This window comes from Bos indicus, chromosome 12 (genome assembly GCF_029378745.1).
Source record: "Bos indicus isolate NIAB-ARS_2022 breed Sahiwal x Tharparkar chromosome 12, NIAB-ARS_B.indTharparkar_mat_pri_1.0, whole genome shotgun sequence".
Lineage (NCBI taxonomy): Eukaryota > Metazoa > Chordata > Mammalia > Artiodactyla > Bovidae > Bos > Bos indicus.
In genome coordinates, this window is record NC_091771.1 from 12,962,394 (window position 1) to 12,984,370 (window position 21,977).

Sequence of the window (21,977 nt, forward strand, 5' to 3'; positions counted from 1 at the left end):
TCTTGAGAAACCTGCATGCAGGTCAGGAAGCAACAGTTAGAACTGGACATGGAACAACAGACTGGTTCCAAATAGGAAAAGGAGTATGTCAAGGCTGTATATTGTCACCCTGCTTGTTTAACTTATATGCAGAGTACATCATGAGAAACGCTGGGCTGGAGGAAGCACAAGCTGGAATCAAGACTGCTGGGAGAAATATCAATAACCTCAGATATGCAGATGACACCACCCTTATGGCAGAAAGTGAAGAGGAACTAAAAAGCCTCTTGATGAAAGTGAAAGAGGAGAGTGAAAAAGTTGGCTTAAAGCTCAACATTCAGAAAATGAAGATCATGGCATCTGGTCCCATCACTTCATGGGAAATAGAGGGGGAAACAGTGGAAACAGTGTTAGACTTTATTTTTTGAGGCTCCAAAATCACTGCAGATGGTGACTGCAGCCATGAAATTAAAAGACGCTTACTCCTTGGAAGAAAAGTTATGACCAACCTAGATAGCATATTGAAAAGCAGAGACATTACTTTGACAACAAAGGCCTGTCTAGTCAAGGCTATGGTTTTTCCAGTGGTCATGTATGGATGTGAGAGTTGGACTGTGAAGAAAGCTGAGTGCTGAAGAATTGATGCTTTTGAACTGTGGTGTTGGAGAAGACTCTTGAGAGTCCCTTGGACTGCAAGGAGATCCAACCAGTCCATTCTGAAGGAGATCAGCCCTGGGTGTTCTTTGAAAGGAATGATGCTAAAGCTGAAACTCCAGTACTTTGGCCACCTCATGCAAAGAGTTGACTCATTGGAAAAGACTCTGATGCTGGGAGGGATTGGGGGCAGGAGGAAAAGGGGACGACAGAGGATGAGATGGCTGGATGGCATCACCGACTCAATGGACGTGAGTTTGAGTGAACTCCGGGAGATGGTGATGGACAGGCAGGCTTGGCGTGCTGCTATTCATGGGGTCGCAAAGAGTCAGACACGACTGAACGACTGAACTGAACTGAACTGAATCCCTAAAGCACAATATTTAATTCTAATTTCTCCTGAGCACCAATGACAAAGGAAAAAGAGTATTCATTCAGTCACTTCGCAAGTATTAAATGCTGAGGCTTGTGCTAGAGACTTACTTTTTCACAGTGGCATAAAGTCTTTCACTTTAATTTCTGTCACTGTATAAGCATAGTTTAAAAATCTACCAAGCAACAGTACTACTTATACTAGGCTTATATTAAAATAAAGGAAGTCCCAGTCTTCCCTCTCACCCATACAATCATGTTCAGTATTTGTGTGTGATTTCATCTGTCAATTGTCTTGTTTAAAGCATGAATATTCTTCTGTTTCTTAATTTAAAAAAAAGTAGCATTATCATTTGGCCTCCTACCATGGAGATTTACATCTCTATTACTACCTCCATCCCAGTGCCCACTTCCCTTCCTGGTACACCACCATCCTCATCCTTCATCCTGATAACTTTAAGTTTCACTGTGGTGAGGGAAGAGTCCTAGGGGTCTTACCACTCCTCAGCTAGATTTCCAAGTCACCCTTTTTTCAACTCTAGCCCTCCGAGATGCCAGGTGCCTCTAATTCCACATCTGTATCTGGACTGCTTCAATATCAGTATTACATTTCTTGAAAATGAGTTCTGCCTTCTCCTGCTCTTCCTACCAGCTTCCAAAATTGTGCTGATAACATTTTTTGCTACAGTCTCCTGGTCTGCATTTTTGTTCTACATACTGGCTTATGCCTTAAAAAAAAAAAACATTCCCTTTATTTTCTTTTTAGGGGATCTAGGGAGAGCGGGACTGGAGTTAAGCAAATGAAATGTTGTGAAAGTGCAGTGTTTAACCAGACCTTAATATTCTGAAGCAAAAATTACACTGGAATTCTGTTACTTGATCCTCACAACAATTCTCAAAGGTAGGCAGACAGTGTTTTTTGATGAATGAATGGATAAACATTATTACACTTGCTTTATAGAAGAGGAAACAAAGGATCAGAGACTCAGTTTAAGTATTTTGTCAAGGGATAAATGGCTCCTAAGTAACAAATAAAGACGAGAGCTTGGACATTTTTGTACCTAATCTATAAAAATGCATCCAGTATAGGCTGTGGAGATAAAGGATAACTTGTCATTAGTTAATCATACTCAAGAATAAACAGCCACATCTAGAACTGTAGAGCCCATTACACTCAAAAGTTCTAGCAGAATCTATCTAACCTAAGTTCAAACCTAAATCCCTCTTGTCAAAGGATGCTATTTTTTCCCACTTATATTAACCCATTTCTCCAAGGAGCAACTTCTGTATCCAGCCATTCCAAGTTTGATAACATGAACCCTGGACAGGCTAAATTAGGACATCAATCCTAGATATGAGACAAAAGAGTTTTTTAAAACCTTTGAAGCATATATTTTATAGATGTGTATTACCACATATTTCCTTAAAATAATTTTTAAGATAATTTTTTCAGCCTTGACAAAAATGATCCTTAAATTTATCTGGTAAAAGATAAATTAGCAAATAGCAATAAAAAAATTCCTGAAAAAAAGAAATGAGTGAAAACCAGCTTTCCCAAATATTCAAAAATATCATGAAACTGCAGGAATTAAAACAATTTGATTGAGTTCAGGAAAAGACTTACTGCATGGAAGCACAGCTCACCATAAGTTGTTTTGCTAAACCCTCAAAGAAGAGAGAGAGCAGTGAATGATGATGGACTAGCTGACTACTGTGAGAAAAAATCAGAGCAAGATCCTTTATTTTTATATCAAAATAAATTTTACAGAGCCCCAGGACTTGAACTTAAAAGATGGAACCGTATAAGTTGCCAAAGGAGGCATGGGTAAGTTTATTTATAAACTTGAAATGAGGAGGGTACAGACTCAGGAAATAGAAGGATTAAAAATTTGGCTACATCAAAATTCAAAACTTCAACTGGGATAAAAACTTAAAAAGATGTTTATGGCACACATAGGCTAATTCAGTTACTCTTTCATTCAGCCATTCAGCAATATCTGAGTGCATACTGTGAGGCAGGCTTGCATCTATGTGATGGGGATACAATAACAGGACAGACAAGATCCTTGCTCCTTAAGAGTTTATATTCTAAAAAAAGAGAAGACCATGAATAAATGAGAAAAATATCCACCGATAATCCTATGCAGAGGATTAAACATGCCGTTGTGAGGCTCAGTGACTCAGTTCTTATTTTAGGTGGAGGCTCAGGGAAGGCCTGAGGAGGAAGCTAAAGACCTTATATAAACCAATAAAGAAAACACAGACACCGACAGAAAAAGGGCCAGGCAAAGGAAGAGGAAGTTGGCAGCTAAACCACAGAATGCCTGTACATTTAAAAATAGTCATCATTTTCACACATAGTCAAAGAATATAAACCAAAACAATGAGATAAAGTTTTTCTTCTTTCCTGTTGACAAAAACTAGAAAAGTTTGATAGAGAATCAGGTACCTTCCAGCATTTTGGTGGAGTGTCTAAGTTAATAAAAAAATAGTTTTTGGAGAGCAGCAACCATAAATATGTAAAATGTACACATCCTTTGCAGAATGTTCAAAGATGTGTAAAAGGAGAGGCGCATCTGAATTACTGAAACAGTTAAAGTTTAAGGGAAAGACTTCATGCACATTTACAAGGACCTGGCACAGTAAAGTACGGCATCGTCCACACGATGGGATATTATGCAACTGCTCCAAAGAATTAGATGGATGGCAGCGGGGGCGCCGATGACAAGATCTCTAAGATACATTAAATGATAAAAGGAATGTTCAGAGCAGTTTGGAGGGTACTGTTCCATGTAAATAGAAAAGATACACATATATCCATTTTTAACTTTTATATGCTGGTATACATATCTTGGCACCCCACTCCAGTACTCTTGCCTGGAAAATCCCATGGATGGAGGAGCCTGGTAGGCTGCAGTCCATGAGGTCGCTAAGAGTCGGACACGACTGAGCGACTTCACTTTCACTTTTCATTTTCATGCATTGGAGAAGGAAATGGCAACCCACTCCCGTGTTCTTGCCTGGAGAATCCCAGGGACGGGGGAGCCTGGTGACTGCCATCTATGGGGTCACACAGAGTCGGACACGACTGCAGTGACTTAGCATAGCATAGCATGTACGTGTCTTAAGACATTTTTATGGTAAAACACATACTAAAATGTTAATTGTAACTATCATTGGAGCTCAAAGCATGGCAGGTAGGTAGGCAGAGGGAGGAAACTTTAATATCGTAAGTAGTGTTTGTTGTTTTAATCTTTGAACCATGTGAACATTACTTCCTCAAACTATCAAGAAAGGTTTATATCTGTGTGGAGGACCATTTCTGTTTCTTTCTGCTTTCCTTTATTTAAAAATCCCAATGGATATCTAGTTTTTAATACACAAAAATGTAAAAGAGCAAAACAGTACATCATGAAGCCAAGAACTGTCAGGGAAGGCAAAAAAGAGGCCAGGAAGAGACTAGCACAGAGCGTGCTGTTACAGAGGCAAGGACAGGGGAGGGAAGAAAACAGCAGGAGGGAGGCAGGAGGGGAGTCGATGAGGCACCACCACGCAGGACCACGACCCCAGGTGGCAGAAGGGGGTGCTCAAGTTCCGCTGCACTCAGGATTTTTATTCTACAAGCAGCAAAGCGTGTTTACTAGGGAGAGAGAGGCTGGTTTTCCTTTGGTGCCACAAAGGATAATTTCAACTAATTAATTTCTTCTGCTGAGCTGACAGCCACTGCAGATGCATCTGCATGCTTTATAAGCATATTCCTGGGTCGTTGATGTGGTTCTAACCCAGAAGTGCAACACCTCCTTGGACAGATACAAAACAAGTCGTTCCTGTTCCAAGGACTGAGCTTTGGACACTAAGAAAATAAAAATGCTCTCCAAGTCGGAGGGACACGACACAAAGCATCTGAGACACTGTCAAATCTTGTTTCACTCAACACATATTTCTGAAGCACCAACCATTCTCCAGACACCTGGATTCAGGCTGAGATACAGATGCAAAGAAGACCCACCTCCAACCTGAAGGAAACCACAGAATAATGAGGACGACAGACCCGGGAAACAGCTGTGACATGAAACAGAAAGAAACGCAACACTGGACACAAGTTCAAGCAACATGACAAGAGAATAAGAAGGGATGCAAACTACAGACAAGGAGCAAATGTTCCCGAAGGTTCGATATTTTAAATGTATCCATGAAGGCTCCCAGGGGAGAGAACGTGTGTCTTCTCACTGCTCTGCTCGCCTCCCTGCATTCAGACGGCGCTCCATCGAGAGAAGGTACGTAAGTCCTCTGATAAACAAAGTCTCGTTTTGGAGATGCTAAAGCAGAACCTCCTGTAAACACTGGCCAAGTCAGATATGTGTGTTAGTCGCCCAGTTGTGTCCAACTCTTTGTGACCCCATGGACTATACCATCCATGGAATTTCCCAGGCAAGAATACTGGAGTGAGTAGCCATTCCCTTCTCCAGAGGATCTTCCCGACCCAGGGATTGAACCCAGGTCTCCTGCATTGGAGGCAGATTCTTTACTAACTAAGCCACCAAGTAAGTGTTTAGTAAATAAGGACAACACTGCAAATGGTGCCAGTCTGTGCCAGTCCTGCTGGGACTGCTCTTGCTGGAGGAAGGGCTGAGATGAAGCAGTGCTGGGGGGACCAAGCTAATGGCAAGAAGTAAGAGTCACCATTTCCTGCCAGGGGTTACGGAAACCACTTCTCTGCGTTGCATTCTACCAAAGGCTCGACTAAACAACAAACAGGTGTGTACAAGGCCGGCTGCGTGAGAAAGCTGATGAGTTTAAAGGCATGTTCCAAAGCAAGGCTGTGGTAATCGGAGGCTAGGACAGGGTCATTTTAAAATCATGTTCGAATTCCAGTGGGGCGTGTTCTGACATGGTCAGCCTGACTGCATTATATGTAAACATTAAAGTGTCATCACCATTAAAGCAGACATGCTTCTCCCAGGAGAGAATGTTCTCTCAACTCAACAAGGGGAAAAGGATAATGGAAGCGGGAGAGTTGATGCCATGAACTTCAAGGACCCCTACCTTTGGATGTTTATAAAAATATTTGTTCTGGAAATTCTAACCTAATGCTTTTCAGTGTTATTTGATGAAAAAATCTTCTAGTGAAGGGGAAGAAAGCTTCAGTATTGCATGGGACAAGGTTCAAGAATTGTTTTAGCCAACTTGATAGGACAAAAATAGAAAAGTTTTATCTAATTATTGGAAATAAAAGTTATTATTTATGGATGAGAGCAATCTGTACAACCCAAGAGAATCAACTAAAAATTGCTTAGAACAAATGGAATTAAATGAGCTGGCTTCCTTTGTGGCTCAGCTGGTAAAGAATCCACCTGCAATGTGGGAGACCTGGGTTCAGTCCCTGGGTTGGGAAGATCCCCTGGAGTAGGGAAAGACCAGCCCACTCCAGTATACTGACCTGGAGAATTCCATGAACTGTAAAGTCCATGGGGTCGCAAAGAGTTGGACATGACTGAGTGACTTTCACTTCACTTCACTTCATATATATATGACACACAAATTCATGAAGCATTCCATATGTTTTAGGGCTTCCCTGGTAGCTCAGCTGGTAAAGAATCCACCTGCAATGTAGGAGACCCCAGTTTGATTCCTGGGTCGGGAAGATCCCCTGCAGAAAGGGATAGGCTACCTACTCTAGTATTCCTGGGCTTCCCTCATTGCTCAGATGGTAAAGAATTCGCCTGCAATGCGGGTGACCTGGGCTCAGTCCCTGGGTTGGGAAGATTCCCTGGAGGTGGGCATGTCAACCCACTCCAGTATTCTTGCCTGGAGAATCCCCCATGGACAGAGGAGCCTGGTGGGCTACAGTCCATGGGGTCACAAAGAGTTGGACATGACTGAGCAACTAAGCACAGCATAAAACATATATGTAAGAATCAATAATGCCCTCAAATGTTAGTAAAAATTAATGAGAAAATAGGAGATAGAGAGATTTCATCAAAAAGCAACAATATAAAAAATTGCTCAATCCCTAAAAAAAAAAAAAAAAAAAAAAACACATCCAAAACCCCCAAACCTAAAAAAGCCCCAGAATACCTGAGACCTTTCCTGTAATCCTTTAATGTCAATTTGAATAAAGTAGAGATGGCTGATGCCCCTGAGTGGTAAAATTCAATACTGTAACAACTACAGTTCTGTCCAAATTAATTAGTGAGCTTAATGCAATTCCAGTAAAAATTTCAGTGGAATTTGAGGTAGTTTGAAAAACCATATCTACACTTCAACTGAGAGAATAATCACAAGATTAAATAAGAAATAATTTGTGTGTTTGCTGGGGTGAGGAGGGTTTATATTATTAGCTATTAAAGAACATTACAGACTCCCTTGTACTGCTGCTGCTAAGAGGGGCAGCAAAGGACTCAGATAGTATCAAATTCTAAAGAGTTTCCTAAAATAAAAGTCTTAGACCTAAAAGGTATACATCTATTCTGAGGAAATAATCAGAAATGCACGCAAGCTGTATGGATAGGATTGTTTATATTTAAAATCAGCTTAATGGGAGGTTTAAAATAGTTTTTCAGCAGTAGAGAAGTTGAGGATGTTGAAGTCTGGAGTACCATGCAACAGTGACTACTATGCTTCAATGATGTAAGAATGTGCTTATCTATGTGAAAATGGAAAAAAAGTGATTATAAAAGAGAGTCTGGGTGAGTTTTGAAGCCTGCCTCTTCTCTTGTACTTTGTATGGATTACTTTCTCTTTCTAAACCTCATTTGTTATGGATGATTGTCGTGCTGTCTACCTCATGACACTGGAAGATTACCTGAGAGCAAGCACATGGAGAGTTTAGCTTATGCCTGGCATGTGGTAAGCCTGCAAATGTGACCCGAGGTGGAGAGAAGCAGCTACAGTCTCTGCATGTATGGAAACCAAGAAATGAAGTAAATATACTGACATGTTAAAGGAGCTTATCTCTGGGTGGAGAGTTTTATGAGTGATGATTATATTTTTCCTTGTAATTTCTATACTTTGACATTTTCCACCATATAAAAGCAACTTTTATGATAAAAAATATTTTTTAGAAGTTGGAAGAAATTTGATAGGAAGTATTTCTGGGTGGGAGATAGAGAATTCAATGACTATTGTAGCTGAAAGTCCATTTCTTTATATTAAATAATGACAGAATTAACAATAACTAGTAAGAGAGGGGGGCTTCCCAGGTGGCACTAGTGGTAAAGAACCCGCTTGCCACCTGAGGAGACGTAAGAGACCTGGGTTCGATCCCTGGGTCGGGAAGATCTCCTGGAGAAGGGCATGGCAACCCACTCCAGTATTCTTGCCTGGAGAATCCCATGGACAGGGGAGCCTGGCGGGCTATGTTCCATAGGATCGTAGAGTCGGACATGACTGAAGCGATTTAGCACAGCACAGTAAGAGAGGAGTACACATTATTAATGCTATTTTTTCACTCTCCTACTTTACCCATGAGTATTTACTTCCTTGGATTTGGTTGGTTTCCTCTCAATAATTTGAGCTCTATTTCCACTTTTTCTTATAGCCAACGTCATCTTTATTCTGGGGAAAGGCATTACTGTGGGGAGCTGCAGAACCAAGGCTCCTCTAAGCTATCCCCAGCCCCAAACTCTTCTCTTTCTACAGGGGATCTTCCCGACCCAGGAATCAAACTGGGGTCTCCTACATTGCAGGTGGATTCTTTACCAGCTGAGCTACCAGGGAAGCCCTAAAACATATGGAATGCTTCATGAATTTGTGTGTCATATATATATGAAGTGAAGTGAAGTGAAAGTCACTCAGTCATGTCCAACTCTTTGCGACCCCGTGGACTTTACAGTTCATGGAATTCTCCAGGTCAGTATACTGGAGTGGGCTGGTCTTTCCCTACTCCAGGGGATCTTCCCAACCCAGGGACTGAACCCAGGTCTCCCACCTTGCAGGTGGATTCTTTACCAGCTGAGCCACAAAGGAAGCCAGCTCATTTAATTCCATTTGTTCTAAGCAATTTTTAGTTGATTCTCTTGGGTTGTACAGATTGCTCTCATCCATAAATAATAACTTATATTTCCAATAATTAGATAAAACTTCTCTATTTTTGTCCTATCAAGTTGGCTAAAACAATTCTCGAACCTTGTCCCATGCAATACTGAAGCTTTCTTCCCCTTCACTAGAAGAGTTTTTCATCAAATGACACTAAAAAGCATTAGGTTAGAATTTCCAGAACAAATATTAGTTGGTGGTAGGAGCTGCAGATACTTTTATGTTGTTCACTGTTCTAATATTTTACCACTGAGATTAATGTTGGTTGTTTGTTTGAAAGACTATATGAATGTTAGGGGAAAAAAAATTATCTCTAGCTTACCATGTTTTCTTTTTTTTTTTTTAACTGAGAGATTTTAACCTACCAATGCCCGTTTTTGGCAACTACAGAGGTAGTCAAATTCTTTTTCTCTCATGATCTCTTTTTCTCTCATATTTCGGTCTTCCTTTGTGGCTCAGCTGGTAAAGAATCCACGTGCAATGCAGGAGACCTGGGTTTGATATCCAGGGAAGATCCCATGGAGAAGGGAAAGGCTACCCACTCCAGTATTCTGGCCTGGAGAATTCCATAGACTATATAGTCCATGGGATCGCAAAGAGTCAGACACGACTGAGCAACTTTCACTATCATATTGCAGTGATATAAAAAGTTATAATATATAGGTAGTCATCTTTGCACTCCTAGAATAAACTTAACTATGTAAATGATATGAGAAACAAATCCCATTAGCTAGAACTTTCTTTCAGATGTTAATCTCTATAAATCTGTGAGTGTGTCCCTTTACCAGGTTGTGACATCATGAGAATGACAATTAAATTATATTAATTCTAAATTATTTCATCTTTTTCCTTGCTCTGAAACAACTTGTAGAACACAGGAAAAAAATGTGTTACTTGAAAATTCTAATGAACCTGCCTGTAAATTTATCCAAATTTAGCTTGTTAAGGGAAAGTAATTCTCAGAAAACTTTAAAATCACTTGTATTTTTGTCTTTATTGTAATTCTTTGAGTCAGTTTAGAGTTTTACATATTCTCATAAAACCATTCACTTAATCTTCTCTAAAACTATGGTTCTAGCCCCTCATTTATACTGTCATGTATTTGCATTTTTACTAATATTTTCTTGATTAGACTTACCAGAGATTTGTTCATTTTGTCGACCTCATCAAAGAAGAAGCTGTTGAATTTTTATAACAGCTGTTTCTTCAAGTTTTTTTTTTTTTTTATTAATTTCTGTTCTTAATTACTTCCTTCAGTATTTTTTATTGTTCTTGTTTTAAATTCTTAGGTTGGATACATTAATTTGTTTCTGTTTGAGTCCTGACTGGATTTAAAGTTGTGATTTTTCTTTTTCTGAGTACGGCTTTGCGAGGATTCCCTATAAGCTGCTCTCACCATAATTTCTAACGTAGTCTACAATCCTTTTCTCTGTCATTGAATAATTTAAATATGTTTTCATGGTTTGTTTTTACTTTCCAAATGACTATATAAAATCAATAACCATGCAAAATCAGTAAGTGTACTCAACCTATCAGAAAAATTTTAAATTACTTGTAGGCAGAAAAGGGATAAAATAAATTATATGGAGAAACAAGTATGCAGGATCAACTGGGTCTGAGTTAGCTGTGTTTCTAAAGGAGATCTGAGAGAAGCTAAAGATGACCAGGTGGAGAAGTGCTTTGAGAGGAGCTTGACAGTGGGTTCTTCGTCTCCCATGCTGGCATACACAGCAGCCCGCACTGACATCGTCCCCTAGGTAACACAGAATGGAGGAGGGGCTCTGAGCTCAGAGGAACAGGACAGTGTCCCAGTACATGCTGACCACAGGAGAACAAGAGGCTGCCACATGCAGAAGATTGGCTTCTGTATATCTTAACTTGGCCAGGGCCTTCCTTGGTGGCTCAGATGGTAAAGAATCTGCCCTAAGTACAGGAGATCTGGGTTCAATCCCTGGGTTGGGAAGATCCCCTGGAAAAGGGAATGGCAACCCACTCCAGTTTTCTTGCCTGGAGAATCCCATGGATAGAGGAGCCTGGTGGGCTACAGTCCATGGGGGCGCAAAGAGTCAGACACGGCTGAGCAACTAATACTTTCACTTTCACGTGTCCAAAGAAACATGAGGAGATAACCAAGAATCACCAAACATGTGAGAGACAAAACTACATGAGATAAAACTTACATCAGAAAGGAAAAAAATACTATTAAAATAGTAAGTAGAAAATGTTAATGATTGTATAACTGCCATTAATGAAGAGATCAGAAAGGATATTGCACTTATAAAGCAGAACACTGCTATGAAAAAGTAAGTCAGCAACACTGGTAAATAAACAAATTCAATGCAGGGGCCAAATAAGCAGAATGATGAAATGATTCCAGGAGCAAGATGATCTAGCGAAAGGTTCTCCCAGAATGCAATGGAAAAGGCCAGACAGGAAGTATAAGACAAATGGTTAAGAGAGACAGAGGACAGGTCTAGCTAGAATTTCCAAAGCTACTTGATACATATCCAAGAAACAGGGAGTAGGGTTGATAATAGGGAAGAAATGTGAAAAGAAAATAGAAATTTTTCAGAACTACAGTAAGACATATTTTGAGGTTAAACAGGCCAACAAAAGGTAATACAAAATTAAAATCAAAACCACTAAGAAATTTCTTACGATAGGGAGGAAAGGAGAGGAGAGAAAAGAGGAAAAGTAAACAAACAGGACAGAAAATTCAGAGTCAAGAAAATAAAGAATGGAAAACAAAAATAAAAAGTAAATTATGTAGGAGAAAATGGGCAGATACACTAGTAATCACACAATAAATGAGAATATATTAAAAAGAGATTATGAAATTGGCTAAAAGAAAGATCAGCCATTTTTGTTACTAGAAATCTAATTTAAGCCAAGTGACACAGAGGGGTTAAAATTGAGTAACGGAAAAAGAAATTGCCACATAAGTTCTAACAAGAAGGATGGCAAAATAATTAGGATCGGACAAAATTAAGACCAAGAACCATCAAGGTGAAAATCACTAAGTGAGAAGAGTAGTCCATTTCATATTGATAAAATCCTGTATGAAAGGCTGGCTTCCCATAAGTCATGTTGGTTGGAACTACTTCCCATTTCAATGGCTGAACCAATCACAGTCAATGAGAATAGAATTCCCATGATCAGTTAGACCATTTGCAAATGCATCCCTGGGCTGACTTCTGACTTTTCTGAAACAGGCCATGCTAAGTAGGATGAATATATGAAGGGGGAAAAAAAAATGAGGTTTTAGGAGAGAAGTAGGTAATCGACACTATTTGATACATCACTCTGAAGTTATCACAACACACAATTTTTTCTTGGGCAGCATTAATTACTACCAAGTGATTATTCACTAAAAAATAAAAGTACAGCGTTTTATTTGTCCTCTTTTAATTGTTCATCTCCTCCACAAAAAAGTAAACTTTAGGAGAGAAGGGGCCTTGTCTATCCTGTTTCTAGTTGGAACTTCAGTATCTTCCAGGAGGCTCAGTACATAATAGGAGCTCAGTCCCTGTTGTCGACAGAATAGTTGGATGGATGGGTGGATGGATAGATGGGTCAGTGGATGAATACTGGGATGGATTACTCTGAGATAGAATAATATCAGAATAATAGAGTAAAAAAAAAGCCATAAAAGCTTTAAATGGTATAAATAATGTCAGAGTTACAGGGACACAGGGATTGCAAAAAGACCACTGAACCACTGAATTGAATGTTCAGAAGGGATTTTATCTTTAGAGAGCAGTTTCAGTAAGAGCGTTTATGAATATAAACCAGAACATAAAGCATTAAGGACAAAGTGGGCAATAAAGATGTGATTATAGTAATATTACCTCTGTCTTTTTTTTTTTTTTGGTAGAAGCAGAAAAGATAACCCTGAGGATAGCCGAATCAAGGAAGAAGTAGGTCAGCTTGTTTATTTTGTTACGGCGAGAGTCAGCATGCCTGCCGACAAAAAATATACTAGTTAACAGAAAATATACTGAAGATGTAGGGGGAAAATGATGCTTTTGAACTGTGGTGTTGGAGAAGACTCTTGAGAGTCCCTTGGACTGCAAGAAGGTCCAACCAGTTTATCCTAAAGGAGAATTTGATCCCTGGGTTGGGAAGAATTTGAGTCCTGGGTGTTCACTGGAAGGACTGATGTTGAAGCTGAAGCTCCAATATTTTGAACACCTGATGCAAAGAGCTGATTAATTAGAAAAGACATTGAATCTGGGAAAGACTGAGGGCAGGAGGAGAAGGGGATGACAGAGGATGAGATGGTTGGATGGCATCACCGACTCGATGGACATGAGTTTGAGTAAACTCCAGGAGTTGGTGATGGGAGGCCTGGCATGCTGTGATTCATGGGGTCACAAAGAGTTGGACACGACTGAGCAACTCAGCTGAACTGATAGGGTGAAAAACTGAAAATAGGAGGTTTTAGTCAGTCAGTTGTGTCTGACTCTCTGCAATTTCATGAACTGTAACCCACCAGGTTCCTCAGTCCATGGAATTCTCCAGACAAGAATACTAGAGTGGGTTGCTATTTCCTACTCCAGGGGATCTTCCCAACCCAGGGATCAAATCCAGATCTCCTGCACTGCAGGCATATTCTTTACCACCTGAGCCACCAGGCAAGCCAAGGTAATTACAAGTAAAGTGTTGGAACAGGGAATTGAATCAAATGTAAAATACCAGGAATTAAAATTAAGGAAGAATCTACTGTCCCCAAAGACCAGAGTAATGGAAGAATGTGAAAGTCAGGGACAGACAGAGCAGGATCAACACGCAGTTGATCACTTTACCTAGATCACTTTACACCTCACTTTAACCTAGAGAATCTACTCTCCAACTTCTCCACAGTAGGTGTTCATTAGATACTTGTTGAATCAAGGGAACAAGTAAACACATGAATGTGTCCATTAGTTGCTCAGTTGTGTCTGACTCTTCGCGACCTCATAGACTGTAGCCCACCAGGCTCCTCTGTCCATGGGATTCTCCAGGCAAGAATACTGGAGTGGGTTGCCATTTCCTTCTCCAGGGGATCTTCCCAACCCAGGGATTGAACCCAGGTCTCCTGCATTACAAGCAGATGCTTTACCATCTGGGCTACTAGGTGAAATCAAACACATGGAAAGATGTGATGATACAAATGTGTTATGGCTCCCTACCATGAACATGATTCTTCTTGTTTTCTTAAGCAAAACCACTGAAGTGATAATGAGTGGCAGACTCTACTAGCCAGGGAAGCTTCCAGTGGCCTTTTAACAACAGACTGAACAAAAAGGGAGAGAAGCAAAAATAAGGTAAATATCCTTATGTACTCTACCATTATTGAAGTCCCTAGTGATGGAACCATCTATACACTCATTATTCATTTTACTGAAAGCTTCAGTAAGTAAAAGGAAATAATTTATGTAAAAAGAAAATATGTTTAATCAATAACCAGAAAAATATGTGTGTATCAACATTTGTCTGACTCCAGAAGAAAAACAAGATTAAGAAATAAAAAGCTTAATTTTCACTGTTTAAAATAACTGCTCAACCTGAAAATTAAATAGCAGATCTGATTTTCTAATCTGTTGAGCATGCCCTTTGTAAAATATTCTACATTTACAGGTTTTCACATTCTAAATATATCAAACTTTATAAAACAGTATTTAAGATTCACTAGTAGTTATTTTAAAATACATCATGTCTACACTGATTTGTAACTCAGGATGTGGTGATACGTTGAAAGATCACAGAAAAATATTAATACTTTCATGTCATTTGATGGACATCATTGAAAATATAACTTAAATATATACTAGATTCAGTTTCTACTTGCTAATTACTAGAATCTTACTAAAACACTGCTTATTTAACTGTGGATTTCCATATGAAGCCTCTGTCAAAGGAAAAATAATTTTTTTTAAACACCAAGAGATAAAAATGCTTCATGGCTTCTTCATTGCTTATCATGCTTGTATTCAGTCGCTAAGTCATGTCCAGCTCTTTGCAACCCCATGGACTATAGCCCGTTAGACTCCTATGTCCATGGGATTCTCCAGGCAAGAATTCTGGAGTGGGTTGCCATTTTCTTCTCCAGGGGATCTATCAGACCCAGGGGTCAAACCCACATTTCCTGCATTGCAGGCAGATTCCTCAGCACTGAGCCACTAGGGAAGCACCTTATTGGCACTTGGCTTAATAATTAAGCCTAGTAAGTGGCTTAATAACTAAACTGACAATTTACATTATTTCTTTCAACAATTTAACAGTTAGAACCGGACATGGAACAATGGACTGGATCCAAATTGGGAAAAGAGTATGTTAAGGCTGTATATTGTTACCCTGCTTATTTAACTTATATGCAGAGTATATCATGTGAAATGCTGGGTTGGATGAAGCACAAGCTGGAAACAAGATTGCCAGGAAAAATATCAATAATCTCAGATATGCAGATGATACCACCCTTATGGCAGAAAGTGAAGAAGAACTAAAGAGCTTCTTGATGAAAGTGAAAGAGAAAAGTGAAAAAGCTGCTTGAAACTCAACATTCAAAAATCTAAGATCATGGCATCTGGTCCCATCACTTCATGGCAAATAGATGGGGAAACAATGGAAACAGAGACTTGAGCTTCAAAATCACTGCAGATGGTGACTGCAGCCATGAAATTAAAAGACACTCGATCCTTGGAAGAAAAGCTATGACCAACCTAGACAGCATATTAAAAAGCAGAGATGTTACTTTACTGACAAAGGTCTGTCTAGTCAAAGCTATGTTTTTTCCAGTAGTCATGTATGGATGTAAGAGTTGGACAATAAAGAAATCTGAATATTAAGTAATTGATGCTTTTGAACTGTGGTGTTGGAGAAGACTCTTGAGAGTCCCTTGGGCTCCAAGGAGATCAAGCCAGTTCATCCTCAAAGAAATCAGTCCTGAATATTCATTGGAAGGACTGATGCTGAAGCTGAAGCTCTAATACTTTGGCCACCTGATGCGAAGAACTGACTCATTGGAAAAGACCCTGATGCTGGGAAAGATTGAAGGCAGGAGGAGAAGGGGATGACAGAGGATGAGATGATTGGATGGCATCACCAACTCGATGGACATGAGTTTGAGCAAGCTCCAGGAGTTGGTGATGGACAGGGAGGCCTGGCGTGCTGCAGTGCGTGGGGTCATAGTCAGACATGACTGAACGACTGAACTGAACTGAAGCACAAAACAACTCAGTGACAACCACTTATATTGGATGTTGGATGAAACTATGAAAAAGTAAGGGTTTGACCTCTGTTGGGAGGAGGGAGCACTCAGAGGGTCAATTCTAACAACAACAATTAGTACACATTTCATAATATGAATATGTTATAATATGATTTCCACACTCAATTGCTATAATAAGCTACCTTGTAGAGCAAAGACATAAGAGGAAAAAACAAACCAAATTAAGGAAATCAGAATGGGCGTTAGAATTCAAGGTAATTGAATAATTGAAGAAACAGACTTGAGGGATATCCTGGAAGAAATGGCAGGATATATTAAGTACAAATAGAACAAGAAAAAAAGTTCGAAAATAAATATGGGGAAGATAATGGTCTCCCACTAGCTGAATAATTTTTTTTTGCTTTTTTAAAGGACCTGGGACGAAGTGGCCCCTTGGAGCTGACTCCCATCTCTCTCATGACTCCCATCCTTGGTTGAGGAGCCTCTGAGCCTATGAATCAAAGCAGGTATGACCATCAAGTCACAATACTGTTTTCAGTTACCCTGTCAGAAATTTCTTATTCATTAAGTACTTTTCTCAGTGTTCATTTCCCTGATTTCTATTGCTCATTTTATTTGGAATATTGTGTTTTTTGGAAACACCTCACATATTTGTGTACATGTAGAGTGCGTCGTTTCATTCCTTGGGTATTTTTAGATGAACATTTAAGCCAGTGTCACGATTTTGTGTGCCTGCTTTTTTCCATTATGCATTATAGTGGTCTCTGGACATTATTTGCAACATCATATATCTTTAATTTTAAAAATGGCAGTGGCATTTGTTATATTTTGTAGACCCAAAGTTCCCAAGTGTCCTGGAACTCCACTTAATATTCTGCAACAAGCTAACTGGGAAAAGAATTTGAAAAAGTATAGATACATGTTTACGCGTGTAGCTGAATCACTTTGTTATATATCTGACACTAACACATTTTTAAGCAACTATACTCCAATACAAAATAAAAAGTTAAAAAAAAAAAGAAGTTCCCAAGTGTTCTATCATCTTCTCCCTGGACCATGGCACCAACTACAGCAGACACACTGTAGCCCTCAGAGGCTGAGTAAGTAGCAGGAGCCAATAAGTAGTTGAACAGAAGCCGCCATCACACCACCATACTCTTAAAACATACTCACATCTCACCATTTTTAACACCTGTGGTGTTTTGTTTTGTTTTTAGGATTTTCATGTATATAAATATTACTGCTCTCAAGCTCTTCAACATTATCTAGTACCGCAACCAAATGCTAATATGGTCTTTGAATACCTTCTGGTGCTGCTCTTCCTTCATCTTTTGCAATTTTTGATTTTCTTCTTCCTTTAGAGTATCCATATAAGCCTGTCTTCTGGCCTGTAATGGTATGGAAAAAAAGGAATCATGAGAAAAAGCATCACCGCAATGTCAGACCTACCGTGGGTCCAGTTCTGATCTGAGCTATATGCTCAGATCAACCTGAGCATATAGCCAGCTCTCCACATACACTTGCTTAAAATTGAGTGATTTATGTATATGTCTGCAGATGCCCCTTGGGATATACAAGAAGAGACGAGTGTAAGCACAACCATCCAGCACACTTTAAAGGATGCTCTAAACATTTGTTAAAAGCTTTAAAAAAATATCCCCTCAGAGATAATCAACATAGTTTATTCCTTCTCGTGAGGAGGATTTGAAGCAGAGCAAAGTTAAATGTACTTTTTCAAGAATATTTTAACTAGCTGATGAATCTCAGAGGCAGGCAGTGATGACACCGGCTGCAGCAGCACGGACGTGTCTGCTGCTCATTAATGACGTCCTATTAAACGGCGTGTCGGCTGGTGATTGATGCCGTGCAATTCCAGAGACGAATTTCCCTCCAGGTCTCTGTGTCCCTAATGTGTACCTGAAGCTCCTTTCTGTGCCCGAGAGGGAAAGCTAAGTCTGTTCAGGAGCACAGAAGCCATCATTTCTGGCTGAATTAGGACCTCAAGGGGGAAGCTCGGAAGAGTCAGCGCACACAGTAAGATGTCCTTCAGTCCCAGTGACCCTCCATGTCATGGGCACAGAGACCACATGTGCTGGAATTGATGAGATTTCAAGTATTCTATCTGTTCATTTGTCATACACTTTCTCTCCCTCACACTGATTTGCAGCCCACCCTCAGGAAGGCAGAGAGGCCAGCCTGATAAGCTAACACGTAGGAAAGCCATTGTTCTCATAAACTACTCGCAGCATCATGGCAGCAGCGACATATTTCAGGCCCTAGTTCTTTGGACTAATAATCCATAAAGCTTCTGTAGCCTGGTCCCCCCTTTTCCCTTACTATAATTTTTCTCAAGTAGTTCTTAATTCATTTCTCCATTTCTGTCACTATAAAACCCATCTTCCAGCAAATAAGAAGAAGCACTCGCCGGAAAGAGAGAGATTCTCAGGATGCATCAGCTGTAGCACTAATAAGTAGAACTGCAGTGCTCCAAATGTGTCCAGATGTGTTCAGAAAGCCCACATATATCCAAACCCTGCCACATCAGACAGGCACACACATCCCAGGACTTTATCCATATCCTGAACACAAGGGGACTGTGATAAGATATAAACGGTGGGGAATCATTCTCTAGTGACCCTTTATTTTTACATGAGAAGGTCTTAAAGGAGGGGAGAGAGGCTGCTGGCACATTTTCTATTCAAAGGAGTAAAAGGAGGAATAAGAGATTTAGTTAAAGCAGATAAGATGACTTGAGTGAGGAACCTATTTGTATACCTTCCTTTTAAACTCAACCTGTTGAGTTTTTTATCAGCATATGGGTCCTGGGTTTTCCAGGTGGCGCAGTGTTAAAGAATCCGTCTGCCAATGCAGGAGACGCAACAGATGTGGGTTCTATCCCTGGGTCGGGAAGATTCTCTGGAGTAGGAAATGGCAACCCACTCTAGGATTCTTGGATGGAAATTCCATGTCAGAGGAGCCTGACAAGCTACAGTCTACAGGGTTGCGAAGAGTTGGACGTGACTGAGTACACATGGACACAGCGTACAATATTTGACTTAGAAAAAAATGGTGAGACACAGTAAGTGTCAATGAAAAGGCCACAGAAACTGGGCAGTTCACAAGGCATCGCAACTACAGAGTTCAAAGCTACTTGCAGTGCCAGTGCTGGCTTACCCAGCTGTGGTCCCTAGGCAGGACAGGAAGCTTCTCTTTAAAAATACGGGCAAAGACTCTCGATTACTGGTTTTCTGTATTTTTATTCTCATGATGAAATTTTAATCTTGAGTGTTGTGTGTGCATGTATGGGTATCACTAGCTTTCTTGAAGTCTCAGAAATTTCTATTAATTATATTCATATAATTTTTCTATCAAAAAGTATTGATTTAACATATTAATGATAAATTTGTTACTCAACTACACTTTTGCTCATCCTCCCCCACAAGCTATACTAATAATATATTCATTCAATAAGCAATATTTCAGCCTCCTGTGCACAATCGCTGATGTCAGACAGGACCGCAGGCCTCAAGTACTTATAGCCTAGTGTGGAAGTCAGATAGAAAGATTAACAAGATTATTGATTACAGTACAGCATGAGAGGTATTGTGATAAGGGATGCTAAAAAGAAGGACATTTAATTAAAGCAGATCAAGGACACAGTCTCAAAGCAGGAGACATAGGTTGCTTTTTAAAGAGTGGGAATCAGACTAAGCAGGGGCAGGACATTCTGTGAATAAATGAAAAATGGCATTGTATTATACTAGGTTGTTTGGGCTGTCATAACAAAGAACCACAGACCGGGTGGCTTAAACAACAGATGTTTATTGCCTCACATGGAAGCTAAAAGTCTAAAATCAAGGTGTCTACAAAGTTGGCTTCTTCTTCTTTTTTTTTATTGGAGTATTGTTGCTTTACAATGTGATGTCCATTTGCGTGGGTTGCCATTTCCTTCCCATTGAGGTCACCACGGATCACAGAGCAGCTTCCTGCCCCAGCCAGTAGGTCCTCAGTTATCTGTCGCATACGCATTGTCGGTAGGATATATACATGTTTCTTCTGATGGCTGTGAGGGAAGGATCTCTGCCTCTCTCCTGCTTACAGACGGCAGTCTTCTCGTGTCTCTTCACATCCTCCTCCTCTATACCTGTCTGCTTCTGTGACCAAATTTCCGTGTTTTTATAAGGGCACCTTTCCTAGTGGATTAGATCTCATTTTAACTTAATGTCCTCTGTAAAGACCCCCATCTCCAAATAGGCTCACATGCGGAGGTACTGGCAGTTACGACTTCAACGTATAAATTTCCAGGGGACGCAATTCAATGCGTAACAAGCACTGAGTTCCCATTTGAAGATGGTGAAGTGAATATGTTTCTGCTCCATGCTTTTCTCAGCAATTACCCTAAAAAGAGGAGGAAATGAAACAACCACAAACCCTAGCTTCAAAAACCCAAGAGAAACCAGTGTTCTCAGACAAAAAATCTATGAAGACAAAGTAGATAGACACTGAGGGGCCAGGAGGGCAAAGAGCAAATCTAAAGCCCTGCTGCGGGGGGTGGGGATGCAGGAGCCACAGGAAGGCAGCTAGCCCCGCAGAGCAAGGTGAGGGCCCCAGAGATGGATGTACCAGCTACCGGGAAGGCGATGGATGAGAGGAAGGCGCCCACATCTGCTTCCACCCCGACAGTTCAGGTGCTAATGCCCCCAGCCTGACAGGAAATCAAAAGTGTATCCTCTGGATCAACCAAACCAGACAGGCCTAGGACAGAAGACAGCCGTGTTCAGATCCAGGGTGAGAGTGGAAGGCCTGTGTGAACTGCTGCGTACCAGGCTGTGGGCCTCTGGGCCCTTCTTTGAACATTTATACTGCTCCCTGCACTGTTCCCTCTGAGACATAGAGTGTGATATTTTATCCATGAAACAAGAACAGGTTGCTGGTTGTTTTTTTTAAGCAACAAAATAAAAAGGAGCTCTTAGAAATTAAAAATATCCCCTCTTCCCCACAAAAAGACAAACAAGTAAAATATTTAGAAGATAAAACCAACAAAATGTGTGAGATAACAGAAAAAATGATGTATATTTAAAATTTTCCTACACATACATATTTGTATATAGTATATATGGCAGGTTGTTGCTGTTGTTTAGGCACTAAGTCATGTCTGACTCTTTACGACCCCATGGACTGCAGCATGCCAGGCCTCCCCATCCTTTACTATCTCCCAGAGTTTGCTCAGATTCCTGTCCACTGAGTCAGTGATACTATCTAACCATCTCATCCTCTGCTGCCCTCTTCTCCTTTTGCCTTCGATCTTTCCCAGCATCAGGGTCATTCCAAAACATAAATATGGCAGATATGTATGTGTGTGTGTGTGTGTGTATATATATACACACACCTACCCCAAGTTCCTGGTACAGAGCTCAGAGCCCCTAAAACGTTTGTCATTTACTAAATGATAAGAGCTTTCAGAGCATCTCTTGTTCCAGTCTTTGGTCTTTGACCCCATCTCTGATTCAGGGCTCCTAAAACCCTGTAATTTCCTAAGTGATCAGACCACAAGGAGGGCCTTTTGTTCTACTGAGGCAACTCCATGTGCGCTCCTGAATGATTCCTGCATGGGGCCTGGTCACCAGAAGAACCAAGTCATGGTTAGACGTTTGGAATTTTCAGTCTCAAACCTCCATCCTCCAGAGAAGAAAAAAGAGCTGGAAATGGAATTAATAACTGATCA

At 40.3% G+C, this 21,977-nt stretch overlaps 1 protein-coding gene across 4 annotated transcripts in view; it reads right to left on the minus strand.

Moving 5' to 3' along the window:
* The window catches only part of EPSTI1 (epithelial stromal interaction 1), a 100,055-nt gene that overhangs the window by 14,254 nt on the left and 63,824 nt on the right, over positions 1 to 21,977 (minus strand). For all 4 annotated transcript variants that reach the window (XR_011569674.1, XR_011569673.1, XM_070800026.1 and 1 more), the window contains one exon: positions 17,557 to 17,640. Coding sequence is in view for 2 of the 4 variants with exons in the window: in XM_070800026.1 (XP_070656127.1) it covers positions 17,557 to 17,640 (84 nt within the window). In the remaining 2 variants the exon portion in view is untranslated. The remainder of the gene's footprint in view (positions 1 to 17,556; positions 17,641 to 21,977) is intronic.